This window comes from Nerophis lumbriciformis, linkage group LG21, assembly GCF_033978685.3.
Source record: "Nerophis lumbriciformis linkage group LG21, RoL_Nlum_v2.1, whole genome shotgun sequence".
Classification (NCBI taxonomy): Eukaryota; Metazoa; Chordata; class Actinopteri; order Syngnathiformes; family Syngnathidae; genus Nerophis; species Nerophis lumbriciformis.
Genome location: NC_084568.2, coordinates 42,359,359 through 42,373,855, shown reverse-complemented (window position 1 = coordinate 42,373,855; position 14,497 = coordinate 42,359,359). Strand labels below are relative to the sequence as shown.

Genomic DNA, 14,497 nt, shown 5'->3' with positions numbered 1-14,497 from the left:
GTGCGATACAAGCAGTCCTGCAGCGTGCTTACTTGTGTGTGATACAAGCAGTCCTGCAGTGTGTTTACTTGTGTGTGACATCATGTGCAATACAAGTAGTCATGCAGCGTGATTGTGTGTGATATCATGTGCGATACAAACAGTCCTGCAGCGTGCTTACTTGTGTGTGATACAAGCAGTCCTGCAGCGCGTTTACTTGTGTGTGATATCATGTGCGATACAAGCAGTCCTGCAGTGTTGACTTGTGTGCGATATCATGCGCGATACAAGCAGTCCTGCAGTGTTGACTTGTGTGTGATATCATATGCAATACAAGCAGTTCTGCAGTGCGATTACTTGTGTGTGATATCATGTGCGATACAAGCAGTCCTGCAGCGTGTTAACTTGTGTGACATAATGTGCAATACAAGTAGTCCTGCAGCGTGATTGTGTGTGATATCATGTGCGATACAAACAGTCCTGCAGCGTGCTTACTTGTGTGTGATACAAGCAGTCCTGCAGTGTTGACTTGTGTGTGATATCATGTGCGATACAAGCAGTCATGCAGCGTATTTATTTGTGTGTGATATCATGTGCGATACAAGCAGTCCTGCAGCATGTTTACTTGTGTGTGATATCATGTGCGATACAAGCGGTCCTGCAGCCTGTTTAATTGTGCAAAGTTGGACAGACAATTAACATCCAATAAGCACACATTTATTCTATTTTAGTCAAGACATTTACAAAAGGTAATAAAATAATCTTAATTAGCATATCGTCCGAGTTATTACATCAAACAATACACAAAACAAAGCAGAGTATTATTGGTGGAATGAAGTATTCACACAAAGAATGTTGGTGATCCAGTATCAGTATTTTTTGGGAGTACAACTGCAAAAATAATCCACGGTGGGGCCATAAAAAGTTGCAAGTGGCAGCACTTTGATAAAGAAGGTGAGAAGTGTTTTGTAAAGTAGAAGTGTGGTCTTCTCCTCACATGAATGTTCATTCATCATTTATACATATTTCACTTTCTTTTCATGTCAAATGAGTACATGTTTTGTCTTTTGTCGAAACATTGCTTTGTAATTTGTTTTTTGTCTGACCTTTTGGAGCAGGCGAGTAAGAAAAAGTGAGGTGCTGTAAAATGTAGTCACTTTTTTTTTTATTTCTTATTGGGCTGCAACATGATAATTGCAGAATATGAAAGTACAGTGATTAACACCATCACTGGTACATGCCGTCTCCCGCGGCAACCGCACAACAACACCGCCATCAATTAGCACCGCACAAGTTTATTAAGTGTCCACTTCATGTTACACACACACACCGAAGTACACACAACAGATGCACAATAGTACCTTCAATTGTACACAATTGGAATAGTTTGGCCCAGAAGAATAAAAGTGGTGCAAGTTATTGACATGATCATGTTGGCAAACACAAAAGGAAAGACCCAAGATCCCACTGCTGGGTCACATGCTGACATTTGACACGACTCAGCACTTTTCACAGACAGGAGGGACAAAAGGTCAACGTGGAAAAAAAACAAAAGAATATTTTTACCTCAGTAAAAGTGGAATGAATACTGCCCTGCATCAACTGTACACTAAATATATAAATATAATACAACACCACACAATGACTTCAAAATAACACATCATAATAATTAACAACATTAAAGTTGAAATCATTTGGCCTCAAATGTTCTTGTTTTTGTATCAATAAAAAAAAAAAAATCATGTTTCATTTTTATACTTTGTGATTGACACTTCTGTTGGCAAAATCAAATACTCAAAGTACTGCAAGGAAATACTTCATAACTAATCATATTGGGTTGCTGTAGTATTACACGCCAGTACCCATTTTCCTGTAGTATTACACGCTAGTATCTATTCTACTGTAGTATTACACTCCAGTACCCATTCTACTGTAGTATTACACGCTAGTATCTATTCTACTGTAGTATTACACGCTAGTATCTATTCTACTGTAGTATTACACGCCAGTACCCATTTTCCTGTAGTATTACACGCTAGTATCTATTCTACTGTAGTATTACACTCCAGTACCCATTCTACTGTAGTATTACACGCTAGTATCTATTCTACTGTAGTATTACACGCTAGTATCTATTCTACTGTAGTATTACACGCCAGTACCCATTTTCCTGTAGTACTACATGCTAGTATCTATTCTACTGTAGTATTACACGCTAGTATCTATTCTACTGGAGTATAACAATCCAGTACCCTTTCTACTGTAGTATTACATGCCAATACCCATTCTACTGTAGTATTACACGCCAGATCTATTCTACTGTAGTATAACACACCATTGTACTGTAGTATTACACTCCAGTACCCATTGTACTGTAGTATTACACTCTATATCTATTCTACTGTAGTATTACACTCCAGTACACATTGTACTGTAGTATTACACTCTAGTATCTATTCTACTCTAGTAGTACACTCCAGTACCCATTCTACTGTAGTATTACACTCCAGTACCCATTCTACTGTAGTATTACACGCCAGTACCCATTCTACTGTAGTATTACATGCCAATACCCACTCTACTGTAGCATTACACACCAGTATCTATTCTACTGTAGTATTACACTCCAGTACCCATTCTACTGTAGTATTACACTCCAGTACCCATTGTACTGTAGTATTACACGCCACATCTATTCTACTGTAGTATTACACTCCAGTACCCATTGTACTGTAATATTACACTTTAGTATCTATTCTACTGTAGTATTACACACCAGTACCCATTCTACTGTAGTATTACATGCCAATACCAATTTTACTGTAGTATTACATGTCAGTATCCCATTCTACTGTAGTATAACACTCCAGTACCCATTCTACTGTAGTATTACACACCAGTACCCATTCTACTGAAGTATTACACGCCAGTACCGATTCTACTGTAGTAGTACACTCCAGTACCCATTCTACTGTAGTATTACACGCCAGTACCGATTCTACTGTAGTATTACACTCCAGTACCCATTTTACTGTAGTATTACACGCCAGTACCCATTCTACTGTAGTATTACACACCAGTACCCATTCTACTGTAGTATTACATGCCAATACCCATTCTACTGTAGTATTACACGCCAGTTCTATTCTACTGTAGTATAACACACCATTGTACTGTAGTATTACACTCCAGTACCCATTGTACTGTAGTATTACACTCTAGTATCTATTCTACTGTAGTATAACAATCCAGTACCCATTGTACTGTAGTATTACACTCTAGTATCTATTCTACTGTAGTATTACACGCCAGTACCCATTCTACTGTAGTATTACACACCAGTACCGATTCTACTGTAGTATTACACTCCAGTACCCATTCTACTGTAGTATTACACTCCAGTACCCATTCTACTGTAGTATTACACTCCAGTACCGATTCTACTGTAGTATTACACTCCAGTACCCATTCTACTGTAGTATTACACTCCAGTACCCATTCTACTGTAGTATTACACGCCAGTACCCATTCTACTGTAGTATTACACACCAGTACCGATTCTACTGTAGTATTACACTCCAGTACCCATTTTCCTGTAGTATTACATGCTAGTATCTATTCTACTGTAGTATAACAATCCAGTACCCTTTCTACTGTAGTATTACACTCCAGTACCCATTCTACTGTAGTATTACACGCTAGTATCTATTCTACTGTAGTATTAAACGCCAGTACCCATTTTCCTGTAGTATTACACGCTAGTATCTATTCTACTGGAGTATAACAATCCAGTACCCATTCTACTGTAGTATTACACGCCAGTACCCATTTTCCTGTAGTATTACACGCTAATATCTATTCTACTGTAGTATTACATGCCAGTATCTATTCTACTGTAGTATAACATGCCACTGTACTGTAGTATTACACTCCAGTACCAATTGTACTGTAGTATTAAACTCTATATCTATTCTACTGTAGTATTACATGCCAGTACCCATTCTACTGTAGTATTACACTCCAGTACCCATTCTACTGTAGTATTACACGCCAGTATCTATTCTACTGTAGTATAACACACCATTGTACTGTAGTATTACACTCCAGTACCCATTGTACTGTAGTATTACACTCTAGTATCTATTCTACTGTAGTATAACAATCCAGTACCCATTGTACTGTAGTATTACACTCCAGTACCCATTCTACTGTAGTATTACACGCCAGTACCCATTCTACTGTAGTATTACATGCCAATACCCACTCTACTGTAGTATTACACGCCAGTACCCATTTTCCTGTAGTATTACACGCTAGTATCTATTCTACTGTACTATTACACCCCAGTACCCATTCTACTGTAGTATTACACTTCAGTACCCATTGTACTGTAGTATTACACTCTATATCTATTCTACTGTAGTATTACACTCCAGTACACATTGTACTGTAGTATTACACTCTAGTATCTATTCTACTCTAGTAGTACACTCCAATACCCATTCTACTGTAGTATTACACGCCAGTACCCATTCTACTGTATTATTACATGCCAATACCCATTCTACTGTAGTATTACACGCCAGTATCTATTCTACTGTAGTATTACATTCAGTATCTATTCTACTGTATTATTACATGCCAATACCCATTCTACTGTAGTATTACACGCCAGTATCTATTCTACTGTAGTATTACATTCAGTATCTATTCTACTGTAGTATTACACGCCAGTATCCATTCTACTGTAGTATTACATGCCAGTATCTATTCTACTGTAGTATTATTACACGCCAGTATCTATTCTACTGTAGTATTATTTCACTGTAGCATCTATTCTAGTCAGTTATATCAGAAAGAGGTTGGAGGTTTTCAAAGTGGTGATGAGGCAGCAGCAAGAAGGGGCGGAGCTAAGAAGTTGACTTCCTGTTACTTTTTTGTCATAACATAAAAAAAACACATTTGCCACCTGTAATACACTTTTCCACCACTTGTGGCAGTAATGCGACAGTCAGCTCAGAATCATGTATAAAGAGTGGATGGTCAATGTTGGTAGCAAACATGGCGCACTTTAATCACGAGAGAGGCTTTTGACCTCCTCCTGAGGCCAAAATACTCTCTCTAAAATGTCCAAAAGCCCCTCACGTGACTCCAGGGCGCCATGTTTGCTACCAACTTGGCTATACTCTCTCTATACACGACTCTGAGTCAGGTAGAGAATCATGACCAAAGTGCTACCATGTATTATTGGTGGTAGATTTGTTATTATGAAGGAATATCATATTATAATAAAACATGTTGTATGTGCTAATACTTCCATTTCATGTCCACTGCAAGTAGGGGAGATACAAGTCAGGCCCTGAGGTCACAAAAGGTAAAGAAGGTGTGGTTAGTGCCTCACATCAAACACCTTTCCTACCATCAGAATGATCAATACCCACATTGATCGCAGATGATGCGGTCCAAATGTAAACATGACAACAATACAAGGTGATCAATGCCAGTATGAATGGAGGGTATCAGCAGGTGGGTGGCTCTAACGCGTCAGTGGGTCCAGTTTGGGTGAGGACTTGGTGTTGGTCTCCGTCTTCATCCTGACTCAACGGTCAAATGTGTCAAAGTCTGTCTCTCTCTAAGCCAAAGGTCATCCGTCCCCGAGTGTTTATGGCGGCTGAGGTGGCTGCCGTGGCTCTCACAACCTGTGCAATGCAAAGATAGAAAGAGTCAGGGCAGCACACCTCAAAGGCCCACCGGCAGACCTGCACTAAGCACCGAGGATGCCTTCAAGGTACTCAAAGCGTTTTGACACTATTTCCACATTCACACACTGATGGCGGGAGCTGCCATGCAAGGCCCTAACCACGACTCATCAGGAGCAAGGGTGAAGGGAACCCATCAGGACAAACTTACAATCAATGGGCCGCCCCTGGACTGCACCCGAACTCTGAACTTGTGACATCTAGTGGACACATTTAGAACAGCAGTTTCTTTCATTCCAAAATTTCGGCACATTTTTATACTTAGCAAACTCATACTTGGATAATTGGCTGTTACATTTGCAGGAGGGAGTTGTGACGGCACAGAGCCACAAGGGGGCAATATGGATCTATATATATATATATATATATATATATATATATATATATATATATATATATATATATATATATATATTTACATAAAAAATAAATAATGAACACTAGATTTAATTAAACAACAAAGGAATGGAGTGTGACAAAACCCAAAGGGGTGTATGGCGTGAGACTATGTGGAGGAATTAATTGCCGAGTGTTTACCAGAAGTGATGAAAATAAAAATACATAAAAAAATAATTGGCCCCATTTGTGCATACTACACCCAGTTCTAGTGCTCACATTACTACACCCAGTTCTAGTGCTCACATTACTACACCCAGATCTAGTGCTCACATTACTACACCAAGTACTAGTGCTCACATTACTAAACCCAGTTCTAGTGCTCACATTACTACACCCAGTTCTAGTGCTCACATTACTACACCCAGTTCTAGTGCTCACATTACTACACCAAGTACTAGTGCTCACATTACTACACCCAGTTGTAGTGCTCACATTACTACACCCAGTTCTAGTGCTCGCATTACTACACCCAGTTCTAGTGCTAGTGCAAAGATGCTAAACTGACAGTTGACAGGTAGAAAACAAAGATGCTAAACTGACAGTTGACAGGTAGAAAACAAAGACGCTAAACTGACAGTTGACAGGTAGAAAACAAAGATGCTAAACTGACAGTTGACAGGTAGAAAACAAAGATGCTAAACTGACATTTGACAAGTAGAAAACAAAGATGCTAAACTGACATTTGACAAGTAGAAAACAAAGATGCTAAACTGACAGTTGACAGGTAGAAAACAAAGATGCTAAACTGACAGTTGACAGGTAGAAAACAAAGATGCTAAACTGACAGTTGACAGGTAGAAAACAAAGATGCTAAACTGACAGTTGACAGGTAGAAAACAAAGATGCTAAACTGACAGTTGACAGGTAGAAAACAAAGATGCTAAACTGACATTTGACAAGTAGAAAACAAAGATGCTAAACTGACATTTGACAAGTAGAAAACAAAGATGCTAAACTGACAGTTGACAGGTAGAAAACAAAGATGCTAAACTGACAGTTGACAGGTAGAAAACAAAGATGCTAAACTGACAGTTGACAGGTAGAAAACAAAGATGCTAAACTGACAGTTGACAGGTAGAAAACAAAGATGCTAAACTGACAGTTGACAGGTAGAAAACAAAGATGCTAAACTGACAGTTGACAGGTAGAAAACAAAGATGCTAAACTGACAGTTGACAGGTAGAAAACAAAGATACTAAACTGACAGTTGACAGATAGAAAACAAAGATGCTAAACTGACAGTTGACAGGTAGAAAACAAAGATGGTAAACTGACAGTTGACAGGTAGAAAACAAAGATGGTAAACTGACAGTTGACAGGTAGAAAACAAAGATAGTAAACTGACAGTTGACAGGTAGAAAACAAAGATGCTAAACTGACAGTTGACAGGTAGAAAACAAAGATGCTAAACTGACAGTTGACAGGTAGAAAACAAAGATGCTAAACTGACAGTTGACAGGTAGAAAACAAAGATGCTAAACTGACAGTTGACAGGTAGAAAACAAAGATGCTAAACTGACAGTTGACAGGTAGAAAACAAAGATGCTAAACTGACAGTTGACAGGTAGAAAACAAAGATGCTAAACTGACAGTTGACAGGTAGAAAACAAAGATGCTAAACTGACAGTTGACAGGTAGAAAACAAAGATGCTAAACTGACAGGTGACAAGTAGAAAACAAAGATGGTAAACTGACAGTTGACAGGTAGAAAACAAAGATGGTAAACTGACAGTTGACAGGTAGAAAACAAAGATGCTAAACTGACAGTTGACAGGTAGAAAACAAAGATGCTAAACTGACAGTTGACAGGTAGAAAACAAAAATGCTAAACTGACAGTTGACAGGTAGAAAACAAAGATGCTAAACTGACAGTTGACAGGTAGAAAATAAAAATGCTAAACTGACAGTTGACAGGTAGAAAACAAAGATGGTGTTCAGCGTTTTCCTGCTCAAATGAGCGGACTGTTGAAAATAGGAATCGGGGGATTACTTTTCACAAGTAAGATTTAACATTAACGTACTATTGGTTGTATTTTGTGAAAAGAATATTAGCACAGAGTTGAGAAGGAGCAAAGATCTTCAATAGTACTGAAGTCGTAGCCGCTAGCAAACAAGAGTATGACCATAATAGAATTGCTTGTCAATGAAATTAAATGTCATACTTGAATAACATAAAGTTGAAATAAATGATGAAGATAAAGATTGTAAGACAGAATTTGGTTATATTCTGAATCCAGTGAAACCGATTGGTGGTTTTAGCTGATATAAAGACTTTCAGGTGTTTATATATGTTTATGTTGACGCTTTTATCCAAAGCGACATACATCAAAAATACATATAAAACAATCAGTTTAAACATGATCATTTAAGGGAAGAATGTAATAGAAAATATCAATACAAAGTGTCAAGACAGAATAAACTCTGCTGCTGCAGCAACAGAGATACAGTCTATAAGACATATAGATATCTAATGTATTCATACATTGTTTATGTAGCATGTATATATAACCTAATCATATTCAATTTAAAAATAGCTGACCCTTCTCTGGGATTATATTCCAAGTTTTGATCTGGGACGCCTGGTCACTTACAGGTAAAAGCCAGTAAATTAGAATATTTTGAAAAACTTGATTTATTTCAGTAATTGCATTCAAAAGGTGTAACTTGTACATTATATTTATTCATTGCACACAGACTGATGCATTCAAATGTTTATTTCATTTAATTTTGATGATTTGAAGTGGCAACAAATGAAAATCCAAAATTCCGTGTGTCACAAAATTAGAATATTACTTAAGGCTAATACAAAAAAGGGATTTTTAGAAATGTTGGCCAACTGAAAAGTATGAAAATGAAAAATATGAGCATGTACAATACTCAATACTTGGTTGCAGCTCCTTTTGCCTCAATTACTGCGTTAATGCGGCGTGGCATGGAGTGGATGAGTTTCTGGCACTGCTCAGGTGTTATGAGAGCCCAGGTTGCTCTGATAGTGGCCTTCAACTCTTCTGCGTTTTTGGGTCTGGCATTCTGCATCTTCCTTTTCACAATACCCCACAGATTTTCTATGGGGCTAAGGTCAGGGGAGTTGGCGGGCCAATTTAGAACAGAAATACCATGGTCCGTAAACCAGGCACGGGTATATTTTGCGCTGTGTGCAGGCGCCAAGTCCTGTTGGAACTTGAAATCTCCATCTCCATAGAGCAGGTCAGCAGCAGGAAGCATGAAGTGCTCTAAAACTTGCTGGTAGACGGCTGCGTTGACCCTGGATCTCAGGAAACAGAGTGGACCGACACCAGCAGATGACATGGCACCCCAAACCATCACTGATGGTGGAAACTTTACACTAGACTTCAGGCAACGTGGATCCTGTGCCTCTCCTGTCTTCCTCCAGACTCTGGGACCTCGATTTCCAAAGGAAATGCAAAATTTGCATGGTTGGGTGATGGTTTGGGGTGCCATGTCATCTGCTGGTGTCGGTCCACTCTGTTTCCTGAGATCCAGGGTCAACGCAGCCGTCTACCAGCAAGTTTTAGAGCACTTCATGCTTCCTGCTGCTGACCTGCTCTATGGAGATGGAGATTTCAAGTTCCAACAGGACTTGGCGCCTGCACACAGCGCAAAATCTACCCGTGCCTGGTTTACGGACCATGGTATTTCTGTTCTAAATTGGCCCGCCAACTCCCCTGACCTTAGCCCCATAGAAAATCTGTGGGGTATTGTGAAAAGGAAGATGCAGAATGCCAGACCCAAAAACGCAGAAGAGTTGAAGGCCACTATCAGAGCAACCTGGGCTCTCATAACACCTGAGCAGTGCCAGAAACTCATCGACTCCATGCCACGCCGCATTAACGCAGTAATTGAGGCAAAAGGAGCTCCAACCAAGTATTGAGTATTGTACATGCTCATATTTTTCATTTTCATACTTTTCAGTTGGCCAACATTTCTAAAAATCCCTTTTTTGTATTAGCCTTAAGTAATATTCTAATTTTGTGACACACGGAATTTTGGATTTTCATTTGTTGCCACTTCAAATCATCAAAATTAAATGAAATAAACATTTGAATGCATCAGTCTGTGTGCAATGAATAAATATAATGTACAAGTTACACCTTTTGAATGCAATTACTGAAATAAATCAAGTTTTTCAAAATATTCAAATTTACTGGCTTTTACCTGTATAGCATATAAGAATATTCTATGCAAACTGTGAATAATAAAACATGTGTCCTTTATCATAGCTACACGTATGAGAAAAAAGCGGGTGAAAATCAGTGGTATTCAGTGAGGTAAGATGAATTAAATGTCATTGCTCCTGTCAAATGAATTGCACTGAGTGGAGCGGATCACCACTCCAAGATGGCGGCCCCGCGTCTCGTCAGCGCCAGTAGGCAGTAGTGCTCCATGCTGCGTCCCCTTAGAACAGGGGTCGGCAACCTTTACCAGTCAAAGAGCCATTTTGACCCGTTTCCACAAATTAAAGAAAACAATGGGAGCCACAAAACTCTTTTGAAATTTAAAATGAAATAACACTACATACAAAGTTTTTTTTTGCTTTGTGCTATGTATAAACCAGGGCTCTCAGACACGCGGCCCGCACCTTAATATGGAAATGTATTGTTAGTGCGGCCAGCGAGTTTTATATGAAGGGCACTTGACAGCGTCACACTTGTCAACCCTCCCGATTTTTCCGGTAGACTCCCGAATTTCAGGGAAACTATTCTCTCGAATGTATGCTGATTTTCACCCAAACAACAATAATAAGGGCGTGCCGTGATGTCACTATCTTTAGCGACCTCTACGGCTTGAACAAACAGCTTGCCAGCCCAGTTACGTGTTATATGAGGCTTCTGCAGACACACATAAGTGAATGCCACGCATACTTGGTTAACAGCCATACAGAACACACTGAGGGTGGCGATATAAACAACTTTAACACTCTTACTAATATGCGCCACACTGTGAATCCACACCAAACAAGAATGACAAACACATTTCGGGAGAACATCCGCACCGTAACACAACAGAACAAATACCCAGAATCCCATGCAATTCTAACTCTTCCGGGCTACTTTATACACCCCCGCTACCACCAAAGCCCGCCACCCCAACCCTGCCCCCCCCACACATCAACAACACCCCCCCACCCCCCGTGCGTAGATTGAGGTGGGCGGGGTTTGGTGGTAGCAGGGTGTGTAATGTAGCCCGGAAGAGTTAGGGATGCATGGGATTCTGGGTATTTGTTCTGTTGTGTTTATGTTGTGGTACGGTGTGGATGTTCTCCCGAAATGTGATTGTCATTCTTGTTTGGTGTGGGTTGAAAGTGCGGCGCATATTAGTAAGAGTGTTATAGTTGTTTATACGGCCACCGTCAGTGTGATCTGTATGGCTGTTGAACAAGTACCGTATTTTCCGCACTATTAGCCGCACCTAAAAACCACAAATTTACTCAAAAGCTGACAGTGCGGCTTATAACCCGGTGCGCTTTATATATGGATTAATATTAAGATTCATTTTCATAAAGTTTCGGTCTCGCAACTACGGTAAACAGCCGCCATCTTTTTTCCCCGTAGAAGAGGAAGTGCTTCTTCTTCTACGGCAAGCAACCGCCAAGGTAAGCACCCGCCCCCATAGAACAGGAAGCGCTTCTTCTTCTACTGTAAGCAACCACCCGCCCGCGTAGAAGAAGAAGAAGCGCGCGGATATTACGTTTCATTTCCTTTGTGTGTTTACATCTGTAAAGACCACAAAATGGCTCCTACTAAGCGACAGGGATCCGGTTCATGAAAAGACGCAATCTCTCCATCCGCACACGGACTACTATTTCACAGCAACTGCCTGAAGACTTTCAAGAAAAGCTGGCTACTTTCCGTGCATATTGTAAAAACAAGATAGCTGAAAAAAAGATCCGGCCAGAGAACATTATCAACATGGACGAGGTTCCACTGACTTTTGATATTCCTGTGAACCGCACTGTGGATACAACGGGAGCACGTACGGTGAATATTCGCACCACAGGGAATGAGAAGTCATCCTTCACTGTGGTTCTAGCTTGCCATGCTAATGGCCAGAAACTTCCACCCATGGTGATATTCAAAAGGAAGACCTTGCCAAAAGAGACCTTTCCAGCCGGCGTCATCATAAAAGCTAACTCGAAGGGATGGATGGATGAAGAAAAGATGAGCGAGTGGTTAAGGTAAGTTTAAGTTTACGCGAAGAGGCCGGGTGGCTTTTTTCACGCAGCTCCGTCCATGTTGATATACGACTCCATGCGCGCCCACATCACGCTGGTTTTTAATATATTATTAAAGTTTGACTGACCTATTTGACTGTTTTTTTGACATTCCTTTAGCGCAGTTAGATGCGGCTTATAACACGGGGCGGCTTATAGGTGGACAAAGTTTTGAAATATGCCGTTCATTGAAGGCGCGGCTTTTAACCCAGGGCGGCTTATGGTGCGGAAAATACGGTATGCCTTGCTGTCACTTAGTGTGTGAGCAGACGCCGCATACAAAATGTGACTAGGCCGGCACGCTGTTTCTTAGGTGAAAAAGCGGACGCGACGACAGGTTGTAGAGGACGCAAAATGCAGTGCCATCACGGCACGCCCTCAATTTTGTTGTCCGGGTGAAAATCGGAGAATGTTTGCCCTGGGAGAGGCAGTGAAATCCGGAAGTCTCCCGGAAAAATCGGGAGGGTTGGCAAGAATGCAGCTGAGCCGCATCAGAGTGGTCAAAGAGCCGCATGCGGCTCCGGAGCCGCGGGTTGCCGACCCCTGCCTTAGAACATGTCTATGGTTGTGAGCTCACTATTAAGAAATAATTACCAACAGGAAGGCGAGAAACACTTTTTTTTTTATTTCAACCTGCCGTCAAAACTCTAAAGACCGACGGCACAGTACCGGTACCTGCCTTCACAATAAAAGCGCTGCTTCATCCTGCCTGCGCTAACAAAATAAGACTCAGAAAGCTAGGGAGTTTGCCGCCAATGTATTTCTTGTAAAGTGTATAAAAAGGAGTATGGAAGCTGGACAAACTTTCATGTGGTATTGGACAGAAAGGAGGACTTTTTTTCTCCTCCATTTGAAAATGCGGAGGTTATCATCACTACTGTCTGATTACAATCAATACAAGTCATCACAATCATACCAACTTATATTCTTGTCTTCATGAAAGAAAGAAATGTTAAACATGCTTGTATTATCATTAAACACCTTTAACTTGTTAACCTCTCTTTCATAAATAAATGAATATAAATGATATACAGGTAAAAGCCAGTAAATTAGAATATTTTGAAAAACTTGATTTATTTCAGTAATTGCATTCAAAAGGTGAAACTTGTACATTATATTTATTCATTGCACACAGACTGATGCATTCAAATGTTTATTTCATTTAATTTTGATGATTTGAAGTGGCAACAAATGAAAATCCAAAATTCCGTGTGTCACAAAATTAGAATATTACTTAAGGCTAATACAAAAAAGGGATTTTTAGAAATGTTGGCCAACTGAAAAGTATGAAAATGAAAAATATGAGCATGTACAATACTCAATACTTGGTTGGAGCTCCTTTTGCCTCAATTACTGCGTTAATGCGGCGTGGCATGGAGTCGATGAGTTTCTGGCACTGCTCAGGTGTTATGAGAGCCCAGGTTGCTCTGATAGTGGCCTTCAACTCTTCTGCGTTTTTGGGTCTGGCATTCTGCATCTTCCTTTTCACAATACCCCACAGATTTTCTATGGGGCTAAGGTCAGGGGAGTTGGCGGGCCAATTTAGAACAGAAATACCATGGTCCGTAAACCAGGCACGGGTAGATTTTGCGCTGTGTGCAGGCGCCAAGTCCTGTTGGAACTTGAAATCTCCATCTCCATAGAGCAGGTCAGCAGCAGGAAGCATGAAGTGCTCTAAAACTTGCTGGTAGGGGGCTGCGTTGACCCTGGATCTCAGGAAACAGAGTGGACCGACACCAGCAGATGACATGGCACCCCAAACCATCACTGATGGTGGAAACTTTACACTAGACTTCAGGCAACGTGGATCCTGTGCCTCTCCTGTCTTCCTCCAGACTCTGGGACCTCGATTTCCAAAGGAAATGCAAAATTAGCTTTCGTCAGAAAACATGACTTTGGACCACTCAGCAGCAGTCCAGCTCTTTTTTTCCTTAGCCCAGGTGAGACGCTTTGCGCGCTGTTTCTTGGTCAACAGTGGCTTGACACGAGGTATGCGGCAGTTGAAACCCATGTCTTTCAAGCGTCTCTTGGTGGTGGATCTTGAAGCACTGACTCCAGCAGCTGTCCACTCCTTCTGAATCTCCCCCACATTTTTGAATGGGTTTTTTTTCACAATCTTGACCAGGGC

General features: G+C 40.5%; 1 protein-coding gene across 4 annotated transcripts in view; it reads right to left on the bottom strand.

Annotated features, from left to right (window-relative positions):
* phf14 (PHD finger protein 14) overlaps positions 1-14,497 on the bottom strand; it is a 172,956-nt gene that overhangs the window by 39,695 nt on the left and 118,764 nt on the right. Inside the window, exons 17-18 of one of the 4 annotated variants that reach the window (XR_009817569.2) lie at positions 5,421-5,678; positions 4,312-5,338 (exon numbers count right to left, since the gene is read on the bottom strand). The exons of 2 other annotated variants lie outside the window; for them this stretch is intronic. Coding sequence is in view for 1 of the 2 variants with exons in the window: in XM_061982347.2 (XP_061838331.2) it covers positions 5,672-5,678 (7 nt within the window). In the remaining variant the exon portion in view is untranslated. Of the gene's footprint in view, positions 1-4,311; positions 5,679-14,497 lie in introns of those variants that run through there. One more of the 4 variants, XM_061982347.2, reaches the window with a different exon arrangement.